General features: G+C 37.7%; 1 protein-coding gene across 11 annotated transcripts in view; it reads right to left on the bottom strand.

The window, feature by feature from the left end:
• The window catches only part of PHKA1 (phosphorylase kinase regulatory subunit alpha 1), a 138,613-nt gene that overhangs the window by 73,266 nt on the left and 48,594 nt on the right, over positions 1 to 16,753 (bottom strand). For all 11 annotated transcript variants that reach the window (XM_081808647.1, XM_081808645.1, XM_081808646.1 and 8 more), the window contains 2 exons: positions 16,258 to 16,336; positions 4,060 to 4,194 (listed from right to left, as the gene is read on the bottom strand). In XM_081808647.1, the coding sequence (XP_081664773.1) occupies positions 4,060 to 4,194; positions 16,258 to 16,336 (214 nt within the window). The remainder of the gene's footprint in view (positions 1 to 4,059; positions 4,195 to 16,257; positions 16,337 to 16,753) is intronic.

The raw sequence follows: 16,753 nt of genomic DNA, 5'->3' as shown, positions 1-16,753 counted from the left end.
TCAGAGGTAGAGGTCAGTGATCCGAAGGGGTATGAGCACCCCAATGTTTATAGCAGCAATGTCCACAATAGCCAAACTATGGAAAGAGCCAAGATGTCCATCAACAGATGAATGGATAAAGAAGAGGTGGTATATATATACAATGGAATATTATGCAGCCATCAAAAAACACGAAATCTTGCCATTTGCAACAACGTGGATAGAACTAGAGGGTATTATGCTAGGAGAAATAAGTCAATCACAGAAAGACAAGTATCATATGATCTCACTGATATGAGGAATTCTTAATCTCAGGTAACAAACTGAGGATTGCTGGAGTGGTGGGGGGTGGGAGGGATGGGGTGCCTGGGTGATGGACATTGGGGAGGGTATGTGCTATGGTGAGCTCTGTGAATTGTGTTAGACTGATGAATCATAGTTTCCATTTTTTAAAGTAAAGTTTCTTTAGAACATTTCAACTTTGCACTTGAATTAAAAAGAAAAGGAATTTTGTACATTACAGCTAGGATGGAAGAAAGGGGAAATCTGCATATTCCTAAAGTCAGATGTAATATTAATAGCTCTGGGAGTTAAGGCCCTACTGGCATAAAATATGAGTGTTTAGGAGAGACAGAGAAAAGTCACCTCTTACTGTTGGTCCTTTCCTCCTTGGTTGATTCCATCTCAATTGAGATCTACATACATAACTGCTGTAGAAATTGAGTGTCTGAAGTAGGTTAAGTTAGTAAAAAGGAAAGGAGACTGGTTTTGAGCTGGACAAGATTTGGCTTGGCTGTAATTACTAACAGACCATTCTTGGTGAAAAAGAAAAGTACACACACACACACATATATACATACACACACACACACACACACAAAGTAGGCTTTGGGTTTGTAAGTGACAATCCATTATCTAGGATATAATCTTTATTTATAAATTTGTCCTTTTGTGGCTTGATTTAAGATTGTATTAATTTCTAAGTGGTGCTATAACAAATTACTACAAACTTAGTGGCTTAAAATAACACACATTTAAACTCTTACAGCTCTGAAAGTCAAAAGTCCAAAATAGGCTTTATGGGTATTATAAGGTATAATCAAAATGTCAGCAGGGCTGGTTCCTTCTGGAGGCTCGGGGAGAATCTGTCCCTTGCCTATTGCAACTTCAGAGGATAAGGCTAGTAGCCTTATCACTTCAATCTCTTGCTTCAGTCCTCACATCTACTTCTATAGGCAGATCTCCCTTTGGCTCCCTCTTATAAATAGGACACTTGTGATTACATTTAGGGCCCACCTGGATAATCCAGACTAATCCTCCCATCTCAATCTCTTTAACTTATTTACACTTGTAAATTCCCTTTTGCTATATATGGTAACATTCACAGGTTCCAGGGATTAGGGCCTGGATATCTTTGGGGACTATTTTTTAGCCTTCCATAGTCCATCCCCTGGCCCCTAAAGATTCATATCCTTCCCACTTACAAAGTGCATTCATCCCATCCCAACATTCTGCAAACTCTCAACACATTACAGCATCAACTGAAGTCCAAAATCTCTTCTAAATATCATTATTTATAAAGTCCCAAATCTCATCAGCTAAATCAGGTATGGGTGAGGATATGGGTATGATACATCCTGAGGCAAAATTCCTCTCCATTTGAAACTAGAAAACAAGTTATATTCTCTAAAAATACAGGGGTAGAATACAAATTATAGACATTCTCATTCCAAAAGGGAGAAAATGGAAGGAAGGAGTCAGCAGCCTCAAACAGTTTTAAAATCCAACTGGGCAAACTCCATTAGGTTTCAAGGCATGGTAGTAATCCTCTGTGGTTTGAGGCTCTGTCCTCTGGGCCCAAGGCACCTCCCTTGGAGTCATCCTTCCTTTTTCTTGAAGAATAGCACTTGTTCACAGCTTGCTTGTGAACTTGTTATCAGCCTGCTTCCTGGCTACAGAACTTGGGGAGTTCAATATTCTTCTTTAATCTTGTCCTCTGTCTCTTTCAGTCCAATTTGGCAGTGTTTCTGCATATATAACATTCTCAAAAACTTTGTGGGTATTGCATATATGTCATGGGGGTTCATGCCATTAGACAAGAGTGTCCTTCCTAAGATCTTTCCTGGATAATCATATCTCTATTCCTAGATTCTGCTAATGTGGTTGAGGGAATCCATGAGTCACAGCCTTATCTCTTCAAAGAGTGTGAATGAATACACCGATCTTTTGATCTTTCTGAAATTCTAGAAGAAGGTTGTCCAGCCATGTCCTTGACCTTTTTTCCAGAGCATGCTTTCCTGACAGCCAATCTCCTAATTTTATTATCTTTTCCCATCTAAGACTTTCGTCAAGTCCTGGTTCCTTTTTGCTTAACTATTCTTCTCTCAATTATCTTTTTCCTCTTGCATTTTACTATAAGCAGCAAGAGAAAAACCAGGCCATGATTTCAACACTTTGCTTGAAAATCTCCTCAGCTAAATATCCAAGTTCATAATTTTTTTTTAAAGATTTTATTTATTTATTCATGACAGAGAGAGAGAGAGAGAGAGAGAGGCAGAGGGAGAAGCAGGCTCCCGAGGAGCAGGGAGCCCGATGCGGGACTCGATCCCAGGACCCTGAGATCATGACCTGAGCCGAAGGCAGATGCTTAATCATCTGAGCCACCCAGGTGCCCTCCAAGTTCATAATTTATAGTTGTGTTTTCCACATAATACAGGACACAATTCAGCTAACAATCCCTCTGTCACTATACAACAAGGATCCTTTTCCTCAAGTTTGCAATAACATGTTCCTAATTTCTTTCTGAGCCCTCACTAGCCATGCCTTTAACATCCCTATTTCTACCAACAGTTTGTTTAAAGCAATATAGACTTTTTCTATCATGTGACTCAAAATTCTTCCAGCCTCTATCCATTACCTGATTACAAAGCCACTTCCACATTTTTTAGATATTTGTTACAGCATTACCCCACTTCTTAGTACCAAAGTCTGTATTACTTTCCCATTCCTGCTGTTAACAAAGTACCACAAACTAAGTCGCTTAAAACAACACATATTTATTCTCTTACATTTCTGGAGGTCAGAAGCCCAAAATGAGTCTTTCAGGACTAAAAACAAAATCAAGGTGTTAAAAAGGCTGTTCTGGAATCTCCAGGACAGAATCTGTTCCTTGCCAATTCTAACTTTTAGAGGCTGTGGGCATTCCTTGGAAATCTTTGACTCATAGCTGCATCACTCTAATCTCTTGTTTCTGTTGTCACATGTCCTACCTTCTATAGTCTGAATTCCCTCTGCCTTCCCTTTATAAGGATACTTGTGATTACATTTAAGGTCCACCTGGAAAATCCAGGATAATCTTCCTTGTCTTGAGCTCCTTAAATTAATCATACCTGCCTATATAAAGTAATATTCATAGGTTCCAGGAATTAGGACCTATACACCTTTGGGGACCATTAATCAGTCTTTCACAAGGGTAGTTTGGAAATTTGCAGAGCTTTTTTTTTTTTTTTTTTTTTTTGTTAATAGTGTAGTGATTTGTTTAATGTCAAATTTGTAATAAATTGTATAAGTTTGTAATTTGTAGTAATCTGCTTAATGTGTCTATCATTAAGTTTAATAAATTAAATAAAAATTGAAGTACTAATTAAAATAAATATTAGATTAAGTGGAATTTTCTAATATTGTCAACCAATTCATTATATGACAGTATAAAAGACCTAAAAAAAGTTCCTTGGCTATTACTCTACATAAAATTAACATGTATTCAAAATGGAAATACAGGTCTCAAGAAAGGGGAGAACATGTTAGTTAAGCGTGCACTTGGAATGAAGATACAATATTATTTGCTAACAGTCACACCCTATGTACCAGATTCATAAGCACATCTAAAATTATCAAGCTTGCTCAGGATATACTGGATTAGAAACTTAGGTTCCAGAGGCTCTAAATTCCCTCTCAGATCCAGTTTAATAAAGCAGTACAAGATCAAAAAAATAAATAAATAAAAAGGATAGAAACCAGCCTGTATCGAATAATGCTTTGATTGTTATAATGACATATTATTAAGGCCGATCTCCTTACCTAGGCTGGAATAAATGTGGCTGAGAATGCGGGCTGGTTGTACTCTGATAGGGTATACCTCAGCAATGGTCTCCACATCGATTCCCCTGTCCTTCAAAATGGCCTTGATTTCTTCTGTCTCAGCTAGAATGGAAACTATAGGAAGGAAAGAAGATGAGGTCAACAGAAACTTTTATTTCAATAGGAACCTAAAAATCTCTCAAGCCACATAATTTCTTTTGAAGGGAAGAGAAAGAAAATGGGAGGAAATTAACAGTTATTGAGGAACTTTGATGAAACAAGTCTCATGCTAGGTACATAACACTATTACCTAAATGGAAAAGGAAAAAGGATCTCATGACTAGAGTATTAGATTCTGCTTTTTTGGCTAAGTACCTATGTGCTCCTAGAGAATGCAATACTCTTTATATCTGAGATCCCATGTTCGAATAGGGAAAAAAAATCCAACATGAGGTGTGTTACAGCTTTGGTAAAAGTTGATTCTCCAAGGCTCTTTCATATCCTTAAGACCAGACAGGAGTTTGAGGGTAATAAAGAACACCCAAATAATAAGAATTACTCTATAGCCAGAGCATGGTAGAAGACAAGGTAAACTGGGAATAAAGAATTGAGGTGCCATAGTTAAAACTGTGTGTGGTTGTTTTGGGATTGGGGGGGTAGGCTCTAGACTCTGAGCATGACAAGCCTGGACAGCTCCCTTTTATTCCTGTTATATTCATGTCTCTGAAGTGCTTATCATACTCACAAGGGAGGAGGCCAAGTCAGCTCCCTGACCCTTCTGTTTACTTTCCCTCTAGGGGACAGATACCTGGCTGGGGGCTAATAATCTGAGTGGGGCCTCAGCTGGCTTGACACTAAGCACTGAGGGCAAATATGTGCCGTATTCCTGTTTCTCCAGTGCTGGTGGATGTGTTGAATTGGGTTTATGCGAAAATGAAGGTACCATTTGATTCATTCAAGTTTACCAGTATTTTCTATGTTGAGTGTTTGGGACAAAAGCCTAGTTAACAGAGTTTTACTTTCTTTTTCTTTGCCATTGTCTTTTGTATGTCTTTCTTTGTGTGTGTGTGTGTGTGTGTGTATCTTTCTATCTTGGGAGCCTCATGGTATTGTGCTGCTGTGGTCTGGGTCAGGATATGCAGGATATAGTGATCACAGGGCCCCCTGGACATAACACAATCTCGATTACTTATAACTGGAAACATGAAAATGACAAAGATTCTCCAGGGAAAATATACAAAGGAAGAATGATAGTGAGCTAAGGAAAGTCCAGGAAAACACATGTGGTCATCCATTCATTCACTAACAAACATTTACTAAGCACCTAAATGGATGAAGTACTATACTAGGCACTAGGGATAAAGAGATGGGTAAGTTAGTCTCTCTCTTGAAGAGCTTACAGTGTAATGGAAGTGACACACACATAAGCCAATTATAAAACAAGCTGCTAGGTAACTAGAGATATGCACAAAACACTGTAAGCCCCAAAGAGCGACACGTATCAAGTCTGGGACAGGTAGAGAGTGGTTTCAGAAAAGGCTTTCTGAAAGAGATGATGTCTAAGCTGAGTTTGAAAGAATGAATGTTAGCCAGGAGAAAGAAGGGAATAGGGATGGGGAAATCCATTTTAGGTACAAGGTACACGATGATCATAAAACATGGAAATGAAAAAAGAACGTGTGTGGGGGTTGGGGAGGAACTACATACACTTCAATATTCCTGTAGCATAAAATAGTTTGCACAGTGGTTTAAAAAAAAGAATCTGGAAAGGCAGACAGAGGCTAGATCTTTATGGAGGATGTATGTGTCACTTTTAGGATTTTGTATTTTATCTTTGGGTAATGATTTCCAAACTGCATTCTACTGAGCTTCAGGGATCTGCAGAGAGCAATGCACTGAAAGAGAGGCAAATGAACAACACTTTGGGGTGCTAGGAACACTTTCGACCCCAACATCTGAGCTTTTTTTTTTTTTACTTTATGTTTTATAAAATATTTAGGAAATTCCACCTATGTGCTAAGCACTGCCAAATGCTAGCAGTACAGAGATAGACATGATCCCTGGAGAAAATGGCGCTGATACTGAGTTCTGCTAGAAGGCTGAATAGAAATTAATCTGGCAAAGGTGAAGGTAAAAGTAAGGGAGTTGTTCCAGGTAGAAGAAACAGCACAGACAAAGGCTCAAGAGCAACATGGAACAAGGCAGATCTAGGAATTATAAAATGTTCTTTACAGCAGGAGCGTGGAGCGTGAAGGGGCCATTGTAAAAAAATGACAATGCAGACAGGGTCAGACACCAGATCATAAAAGGCCTTATAAGCCATGTGAAGGAGGTTGACAATGGAAACCCTTGTAAGTTGTAATGAGGGGATTAATATGTCCATAACTGCACCTTACAAAAGAACATATTAATGTTTGATGATTAAAGAATAAACTGATGGACTGTTGTGGGCCTAGACTGAAGACAGGGATACCACTTAAAAATTTATTGCACTAATGTAAGTGAGAGATGTTAATTACCTAGATTAGGATCATGACATTTGTGCTGGAGAGGACTAGATGGATTTCAGAATCAATTAGAAGGTAAAGAAATCAGGATTTGTTAGCTGATTGAATATAGGAGGTGAAAGAGGGGGAGATATTGAGAATGATTTCCCAGGTATTTGTATGTGTAACTAAGAGAATGGTGTGGCCTTTAGTGACACAGGCACATAGGGAGAAAAGCAGGCATGGATGATATAATAGTAGGAGGGTGCAGCTGTCTAATTTTAGACATGTTGAGTTTCAAGTGCCTGTGAAACATCCAAGTGAGGCCATCTTAAAGAACAGTGATATAGATTCAGGAGTCATTAGCATATAAAGAGATGAGATGGGTCAAGGAGAATATATATAGAAAAAAAGAAAAGAGACCCCAGAATATAACCTTGAGGAAGTTCAACATACAAGAAATGGGCAGATGAAGAAAAGCCTAGGGTGAGAATGAGGAGTTTTTGTCCCAAGGCTGATATTTTCTTTGTGGTATAGGAGGTGAAGTCATCTTCTGAGAGTGAAGAACTCAGGAGACAGGAAAAGGGAGAAGGTGTGGAATAGGAGGAGGCTGAGAGACAAGAACAAAGAATCTAAATAATAAGGTAAATGGACAGAACTCCCAGGAATACCAACAGTTAGGGGGCAAAGAGAATAGGAAGCCCAGAATGAGACAGAAAATTGCAAAATTTAGGTTGAAGAAGATCCAAGAGATGGTATCACAGAAGACATGGGAGTTAAGAGTTTCCAGAAAGATAAACAATAAATGAAACAGAAAGATCTACTAAGATGTGGATTGAAAAATACCTACTGAATTTTTCAATAACTTAAGCAAAAGCATTTTCAGAGGAATTATAAGCTAGACTGGAAAGGACTGCAGAATGCATGGCATATAAAGAAGAGGAAATTCAGTTGAGAAAGGAAAGACAGGATAACTAAAGGGAGATGACTATGTAAATAAACTAAAAACCAGAACCAACAGAGAGGAAGAGTCTGAAGAAACAGGAAAGAGTAGGTTTCTAGGAAGGCTGGGGAAGAGGATAAGATCAAGCACTGGAAGGAGGAGTTGGCCTCGAAGAGAAGAAATACCTTTTCTGAGACCAGAGAAAAGGAGACAAGGATGAGTGAAAATATAAGTAAGATTGTGGTGGGGGGCTGGGAAACTGACAGCAATCAGAATATTAAGATTATCTAGCTAGATTAAGATATCTAACCTTGGTAGCAGGCCAAGAAAGAGGATGAAAGTAAGGGATGGGGTTGAAAACAGGTTTGGAATAGTGGTCGAAAAGAATGAAAATGCTGAGTAACAGTAAGAACAAGGACCAGCAGGAGGCACTGTGAGTCTAGTTGAGTTGGAGACTGCAGAATTACAGTGCTACCATCTGCTCCTTTGTGTGATTTTTTTTTTTCTAGTAGTTTTAGCAGGCCAGGTACAGGATCAGAAAATGCAGACTGGAAGAGGCTGGGAAGATGACAGAGGAGAACCCTCAGCTTGCCTCGTCCCATACATACAACTAGATAACACTCAGCAGTGTAAATAACCCAGAAAACGATCTGAAGACTGGCAGAACAAACTCCACAACTAAAGGTAGAGAAGAGGCCACACTGAAGAAAGCAGGAAGGATGGAAATGCAGTTTCGGAGCAAAATGGACCATGGCCATCTGCAGTGGGGAGGAAGCTGGTGGCACAGAGAAAGGCAAAAAACAGACTATACACTGGGGAGCCTGAACAAGGAAGATGAATCCTTATAACGTTTGGCTTTGGAAGTGAGAGGGGCCGAATTTTGTGAATTCTTACAACCAGCAGGACTTAAAGCCTGGAATTTTAAAAATCAGCAATCTTGGTTCTGGGAGAACCCAGAGGGCATTAGGAAGTGGAGTCCCTGCCCTTTAAGAGGCTACAGGAAAAAGAGCCAGCAGAGATACAGCGTGGAAGCAGCAGTTTGAAAAATGCTGGGGGCAAATGGGAGGGAGAGTTATTTACTCCTCTCAGAGCATGTCCTGGAGAGGCAGGGATCGCAGGGAGACCCCTCTAGGAATAAAGGAGCTGGCAGGCACTATTTCCCTCCTCCACCCCTCAGCATAAACACATGGCCACCTGCACAGGAACCAGCACAGTGCTGAAACTTGCTACCTAACTTGCTGACACCAAACCCTGTCACTCCCGTGCTTGGGCAGATCCTCCCTTTCCAGTCACACCGGCCTCCGTCATGGTGCTGCAAGTCCCCTCCCCCAGAACACAGGTGCAAACCCCACTAACACCTTATCTCCAATCCACATGTTCTGTGGGACTGAAGTTCCAGTGGTGGTGGCAGGACTCACTTTGTAAGCTGACAGGTGCACACCTTGTTAAAACATGCCTCACCCAGCTGAGGAGCAAACACTGCCCACAACAGGCAAAGAGAGCCTCTGCAGACAACGGGACTGAAGGAAAAAGAGGCCAGGACTCAAGAGCAGGGCATACACAGCACACATAGGAGATACTCCCTGAAGCACGAGGTCCTTGGGAATGACAAATTGCACTGCAGGGCACTACAGGACCTCTTCTTCATAAGGCTATTATCATTAAGAGCAACAGAAGTAGCTGACTTTCCTAACACAGAAACAGACACAGAGAGTAGACAAAATGAGGAGACAGAGGAATATGTCACAAAAGAAAGAAAGGGACCAAACTATAGCAAGACATCTAAGTGAAACAGATATAAGTAGTATGCCTGATAGAGAATTTAAAGTAATGATCATAAAGAATACTCATTGACCTTGAGAAAAGAGTGGAGGACATCAGGGAGACCTTTAACAAAGAGATAAAAAATGAACCAATCAGAGATGAAGAAAACAATAACGGAAATTAAAAATACACTTGGTGTAATAAATAGCAGGCTAGAGGAAGTAAAAGAATGAATTAATGACCTGGAAGACAGAGTAATGGAAAGTAACCAAGCTGAGCAAATGAGAAGAAAAAAAAAATTATACAAACTTAGAATAGTCTTAGGGAACTTAGGGAACTCAGTGATGCCATCAAGGTAATAACATTCTGGGATCCCAGAAGAAAAGAGAGAAAAGGAGGTATAAAATTTATTTGAAGAAATAATAGCTGAAAACTTCCCTAATCTGGAGAAGGAAACATCTACATCCAGGAGGCACAGAAATCCCCATAAAAAATCAATCGTAGGAAGTCTACACTGAGACACATACTAATTAAAATAGCAAAAAGTACTATTAAAAAAGGATTTTTAAAAGCAGCAAGAGAAGACATTTACATACAAAGGGAAACCCCATAAGGCTATCAGATTTTTCAGCAGAAACTTTGCAGGCCAGAGGGGAATGGCATGATATATTCAAAATGCTGAAAGGGAAAAATATTCAGCCAAGATTACTCTATCTAACAAGGCTATCATTCAGAAGAGAAGGAGAGATAAAGTTTCTCAGACAAACAAAAACTAAAGGAGTTCATGACCACTAAACCAGCCCTACAAGAAAGGAGCGGAAAGGAAAGACCATAAGTGAGAGTATGAAAAGTAAAAAACACAAATGCAGTAAAAATAATTATTTCTGTAAAAATCAGTCAAGGGATTCATAAAATAAAAGGATGTAAAATATGACACCATATACCTAAAATGGTGGAGAGATGAATAAAGAATGGGTTCAAACGTAAACAACCATCAACTTAATATAGACTGCTATATGCAGAAGATGTTATATACAAACCTAATGGTAATGACAAATCCAAAACCATTAATAGATATGCAAAGAATACAGAGAAGGAATCCAAGTATATCACTAAAGAAAGGCAGCAAACCATGAAAGAAAGCAAGAAGAGAAGAAAGGATCAGAGAAAAACTACAACAACCACCACAAAACAAGTAACAAAGTGGCAATAAATACATATCTAACAATAATTACTTTAAATGTAAATGGACTAAATGCTCCAATCAAAAGACTTAGGGTGACAGGATGGATAAAAAACAAGACCCTTCTATAAGCTGCCTACAAGAGACTCCTTTCAGACCTAAAGACACCTGCAGATTAAAAGTAAAGGGATAGAGAAACATTTATCATGCAAATAGAGGTCAAAAGGAAGCTGGGGTAACAATATTTGTATCAGACAAACTAGACTTTAAAACAAAGGTTGCAACAAGCAACAAAGAAGGACACTATTTAATAATAAAGGGGACAGTCCAAAAGATGATATAACAATTGTGAATATTTATACATCAAACACTGGAGCACCCAAATACATAAAACTATTAATAACAAACATAAAGGAACTAATTATAGGAATACAATAATAGTAAGAGACTTTACCACCCCACTTACTTCAATGGACAGTTCATCCAAACAAAATCAACAAGGAAACAGTGGTTGTAAATGACACACTGGACCATATGGATTTAACAATATTTTCAGAACGCTCCATCCTAAAACATGAGGATACACATTCTTTTCAAGTGCACATGGAACATCCTCCAGAACAGATCACATATTAGGCCACAAAACAAGTCTTGACAAATTTAAAAAGGTCAAAATCATACCAGGTACCTTTTCTGACCACAACACTGTGAAACTAGAAATCAACCACAAGAAAAAATTTAGAAAGAGCGTAAGTACTTGGAGGTTAAATAACATGCTACTAAACAATGAATGGTTCAACCAGGAAATCAAAGGAGAAATAAAAGATTCCACGGAAACAAATGAAAGTGAAAACACAATGGTCCAAAATCTTTGGGATGCAGCAAAAATGGTTCTAAGAGGGACATTTACAGCAATACAAGCCTACCTCAAGAACCAAGAAAAATCTCAATTAAAAAACCTAACCTTACACTTACAGGAGCTAGAAAAAGAAGAATAAACAAAACCCAAAACCAGCAAACAGAAAGAAATAATGAAGATTAGAGCAGAAATAAATGATATACAAACTGATAAAACCATAGAACAGATCAATGAAAGCAGGAGCTGGTTCTTTGAAATGATCAACAAAATTGATAGACCTCTAACCAGACTTACCAAGAAAAGAAGAGAGAAGACTCAAATAAAGGAAATCAGAAAGGAAAGAGGAGAAATAACAACTGACACCACAGAAATACAAAGGATTGTTAAGAGAACATTATGGAAAACTATATGCGAACAAATTGGACAAGTCAGAAGAAATGGATAAATTCCTAGAAGCATATAACCTACCAAAACTGAAGCAGGAAGAAAAAGTAAATTTGAACAGACCAACTACCAGCAATGAAACTGATCAGTAACGAAAAAACCCCCAACAAACAAAAAGTCCAGGACCAGAGGGCTTCACAAGCGAATTCTACCAAACATTAAAAGAAGAGTTAATATCTATTCTTCTCAAACTATTCCAAAAGTTAGAAGAGGAAGAAAACTTCCAAATTCATTCTGTGAGGCTAGTATCACCATAATACCCAAACCAGATGAGGACACCACAAAAAAAGAGAACTAGAGGCCAATATCTCTCATAAATATACATGCAAAAATCCTCAACAAAATACTAGCAAACCAAATCCAACAATACATTAAAAAGACCATTTACTATGATTAATTGGGATTTATTCCTGGGATGCAAGCGTGGTTCAATATTTGCAAATCAATCAATGTGATACATCACATGAGTAGGAGAAAGGGTAAGAACCATATGGTCATTTCAATAGATGCAAAAAATGCATTTGACAGAGTACAACATTCATTCATGATAAAAACCCTCAACCAAATAGGTTTAGAAGGAACATACCTTAACATAATAAAGGCCATTTATGAAAAACCCACAGGTAACATCATCCTCAATGGGGACGAACTGAGAGCTTTTCCCCTAAGGTCAATAACAAGACAAGGATGTCCACTCTCACCACTTTTATTCAATATAGTACTGGAAGTCCTAGCTATAGCAATCAGATGACAAAAAGAAATAAAAGGCATCCAAATTGGTAAGGAAGAAATAAAATTTACAGTATTTGCAGATGGCATGATACTCTATATAGAAAACCCTAGGGGTGCCTGGGTTGCTCAGTTGGTTAAGCTACTGCCTTTGGCTCAGGTCATGATCCCAGGGTCCTGGGATCGAACCCCACATATGGCTCCCTGCTCCTCGGGGAGCCTGCTTCTCCCTCTCCCTCTGCCTGCTGCTCCCCCTGCTTGTGCTCTCTCTCTCGATCAAATAAATAAATAAAATCTTAAAAAAAAAAAAAAGAAAACCCTAAAGACTCCACCAAAAAACTACTAGAACCGATAAATGAACTCAGACAAGTTGCAGGACACAAAATCAATGTACAGAAATCTGTTGCACCTTATACACTAATAATGAAGCTACAGGAAATGAAATTAAGAAAATAGTTCCTTTTACAATTTCACCAAGAACAATAAAATATCTATGACTAAACCTAATCAAAAAGGTAAAAGACCTGTACTCTGAAAACCATAAAACACTGATGAAAGAATTTCAAGATGATGCAAAGAAATGGAAAGACATTCCATGCTCATGGTTTAGAAGAACAAATATTGCTAAAATATCTATTTTAACTATCCAAAACAATCTATAGATTTAATGCAATCCCTATCAAAATACCTACAGCATTTTTCATAGTACTAGAACAAACAATCCTAAAATTTGTATGGAACCACAAAAGACCCCAAATAGGCAAGTCAACCTCAAAAAAGAAAAACAAAATGGGAGGTATCACAATTCCAGACTCCAAGTTGTATTACAAAGCTGTAGTGATCAAAACAGTATGGTACTGGCATATAAATAGACACATAGATCAATAGAACAGAATAGAAAACTCAGAAATAAACTTAATTATATGGTCAGTTAATCTTCAACAAAGGAGGAAAGAATATCCAGTGGGAAAAAGACAGTCTCTTTAATAAATGGTACTAGGAAAGCTGGACGGCTACATGCAAAAGAATGGAACTGGATCACTTTCTTACACCATACACAAAAATAAACTCAAAATGGATTGAAGAACTAAATGTGAGACAGGAAACCACCAAAATCCTACAGGAGAACACAGGCAGCAACCTCTTTGACCTAGGCCATAGCAACTTCTCTCTAGATATATCTGCAGAGGCAAGGGAAACAAAAGCAAAAATAAACTATTGTAACTCCATCAAAATAAGAAGCTTCTGCACAGTGAAGGAAACAATCAACAAAGCTAAAAGACAAGCTACTGAATGGGAGAGGATATTTGCAAATGACGTATCTGATAAAGGGTTAGTATAAAAATATATAAAGAACTGATCTAAGTCAAGACCCAAAAAACACATAATCCAATTAAAAAATGGGCAGAAGACATAAACAGACCTTCCTCCAAAGAAGACATACAGATGGCCAACAGACACATGAAAAGATGTTCAACATCACTCATCATCAGGGAAATGCAAGGCAAACCTACGATGAGATAATCACCTCATACCTGTCAGAATGGCTAAAATCAAAAACATAAATAACAAGTGCTGTTGAGATGTAGAGAAAAAGGAACGCTCTTGCACTGTTGGTGGGAATGCAAACTGCTGTAGCTACTGTGGAAAACAGTATGGAGTTTCTTTAAAAAGTTAAAAATAGAAAAAAATACCCTATGATCCAGTATTCACAGTACTGGGTATTTAACCAAAGAATATAAAAATACTAATTCGAAGGGATACATGCATCCTTATGTTATGGCAGCATTATCTACAATAGCCACATATGGAAGCAGTCCAAATGTCCATTGATAGATGAATATATAAAGAAGAGGTGGTATACACATATATATAGCAAGATTTCATATATTTACATATATAGATGGCAAGATTTCATTCTTTTTTATTGCTGAATAATATTCCATTAAACATATACATATGTATAATTTCATTATATATATGCATATATATATACATATATATACACATATATAATTCCATTATATATATGTGTGTATATATACAATAGAATATTATTTAGCCATAGAAAAGAATGAAATCTTGCCATTTGTGACAACATGGATGGAGCTAGGGAGTATACTGCTAAATGAAATAAGTCAGTCAGAGAAAGAGAAATACCATATGATTTTACTCATATGTGGAATTTAAGAAATAAAACAAAAAGCAAAGGAAAAAAAAAAAGAGAGACAAACCAAGAAAGAGACCCTTAATTATAGAGAACAAACTAATGGTTACCAGAGGGGAGGTTGGTAGGGGGGGGATGGTTGAAATAGGTGATGGGGATTAAAGAGTACACTTATCATGATGAGCACTGAGTAATGTATAAGATGGTTGAATCACTATATTGTACATCCGATTCTAATATAACATTATATGTTAACTATACTGGAATTAAAATAAAAAACTTAGTAGAAAAAGAAAATGCAGACTGTAAGATTGATGTGGGGCTATGATTTTTTTGGTGGGTGTAGTAGAATTATGGTGCATGGGTGATTAAGATATTTAAATGATCAGCAAATAGGGAAGAGCAGACTCAGAGAAAATAGAGACAAGCGCCATGGGTAGAAAGGAAAACTGAAATAATACATAGCTATGACCATAAACTGGAATTTTCTGGAATCAAAGATATATAAGGTGGAACAGTTCCAAAGTTTGGTCCTCAAAATGAGTGGGTAACACAGAGGTGGAGGGAAATGCCACTAGGATTATGGGTATCCAAGAATTTTGAGGCTAAAATTTTAGATGGCACTTATTATGATGCTGAAATCTAGCACTATGGCAGGAATTGGGGAAGAAGAGGAAGTCTGTAAGCTAAATGAATAAATTAGAGCAACCAGGAGATCAATACAGCCAGATGGCATAAGCCTCAAAGGAGAACGAAGTGTCTCATGGGAAGGGAAGAGTAAAATACACAGGATTATTTCCCATATAGCACCAACCCGAAAGTCAAGTGACCAGAGACGTTTTATAGGAGCTTAGTACCATACTGCATTGTGTCGTTGGAGAGTCAAAAATCACTTGGAACTTTATATCCTAGGAGACTAAAATAATAGTGAGCTCATTACAAGAGACAAGGAGGGTAGAAAGATCTGCTTTTCATGGGAGGGGGAAAGGATGGGATGGAGACAAAAGAGGTCAATTTTGCATTTGAACTATCAGTGATAAAGATGTTTTATAGATATTGGGACTAGAATTCTTATAATGTTTATAGAGCTTAGCCCAGCGTTTTGCATAGAGTAGATACCTCAAAATTTAAGTTAATTGTTAGGAACAAAAAATAAAGGTTTCCAGTACTCTCCAAAGAAGGAATAGTTGGATCCATGGAAGCAAATGTATTATGAAGGAGGCAACACTAGCAAACTAACACAGAGTGTAAATACAGACAGACAACAGTATAAGATTAAGTACACAACCATTAAAAGGGCATGAGAAGAAAGGAATACTAACAGAAAAAGCACAGAAGGAATGTTCAGAAAGAAAGCAGAGAGAATCTAAAGGCTACAATATCATGACAATTGAAAAGAGTTTCTAGAAGTAAGAAGTGGTTAAGAGTGCCAAATAACATCATTTATTAAGCATTTGTTCATGATTAAGATTAATAGCAATCTTGAGACCAAAAAGAACCGAGGTCACCCTATACTTTTTGAGGCCTAACAAAACCCATGAGATGAACAATAACACCATCATTTACTGGTCCAAAACAGATCGTTAATATAAAGTTTCTGCTGCTGGGAATAAGAATCCATACCTTGAACCACAACATCTGGCTTTGGTACTGTAGAAAACCTTCGATTCAGGGGATCAATTTCTCCAGGAGCTAAAAATCCCTAAAGAAAAACCATAAAAAGACAGGTTACTATTTCTCAAAGAAAAAGCTAATGTTTGAGGAGAAACAATATACCAGTGTCAAAAACCTGCCCTATAACGTGTGAGAGGCAGGTATGGAAAGGAAAAGAATACCTTCACTATATAAAACATGTTTGAACTCCTGAATTCACATCCAAATTAATTTCATCTGGAATTAATTTCTAGTGATGGCCACAAGTTCTTTGTTGGAAACAGAGGAGGTACAAGTGATAAGCCCAAAGATTTTTTTAGTTACACTTCCACCTGCTCTCTGAATGTATATAATTAGACCATCAGACCACAATGCTTATTATCAATAATTGAAGTCTTGTTTTCTCATTTATTCATGTGACTGCTATACGTCCTGCTCAGCAAATATCTTTTTTAAAAAAGATTTT

This window comes from Leptonychotes weddellii, chromosome X, assembly GCF_054177405.1.
Source record: "Leptonychotes weddellii isolate Sample4059 chromosome X, ASM5417740v2, whole genome shotgun sequence".
NCBI classification, from domain to species: Eukaryota; Metazoa; Chordata; class Mammalia; order Carnivora; family Phocidae; genus Leptonychotes; species Leptonychotes weddellii.
This window is presented reverse-complemented; position numbering and strand designations above follow the sequence as displayed.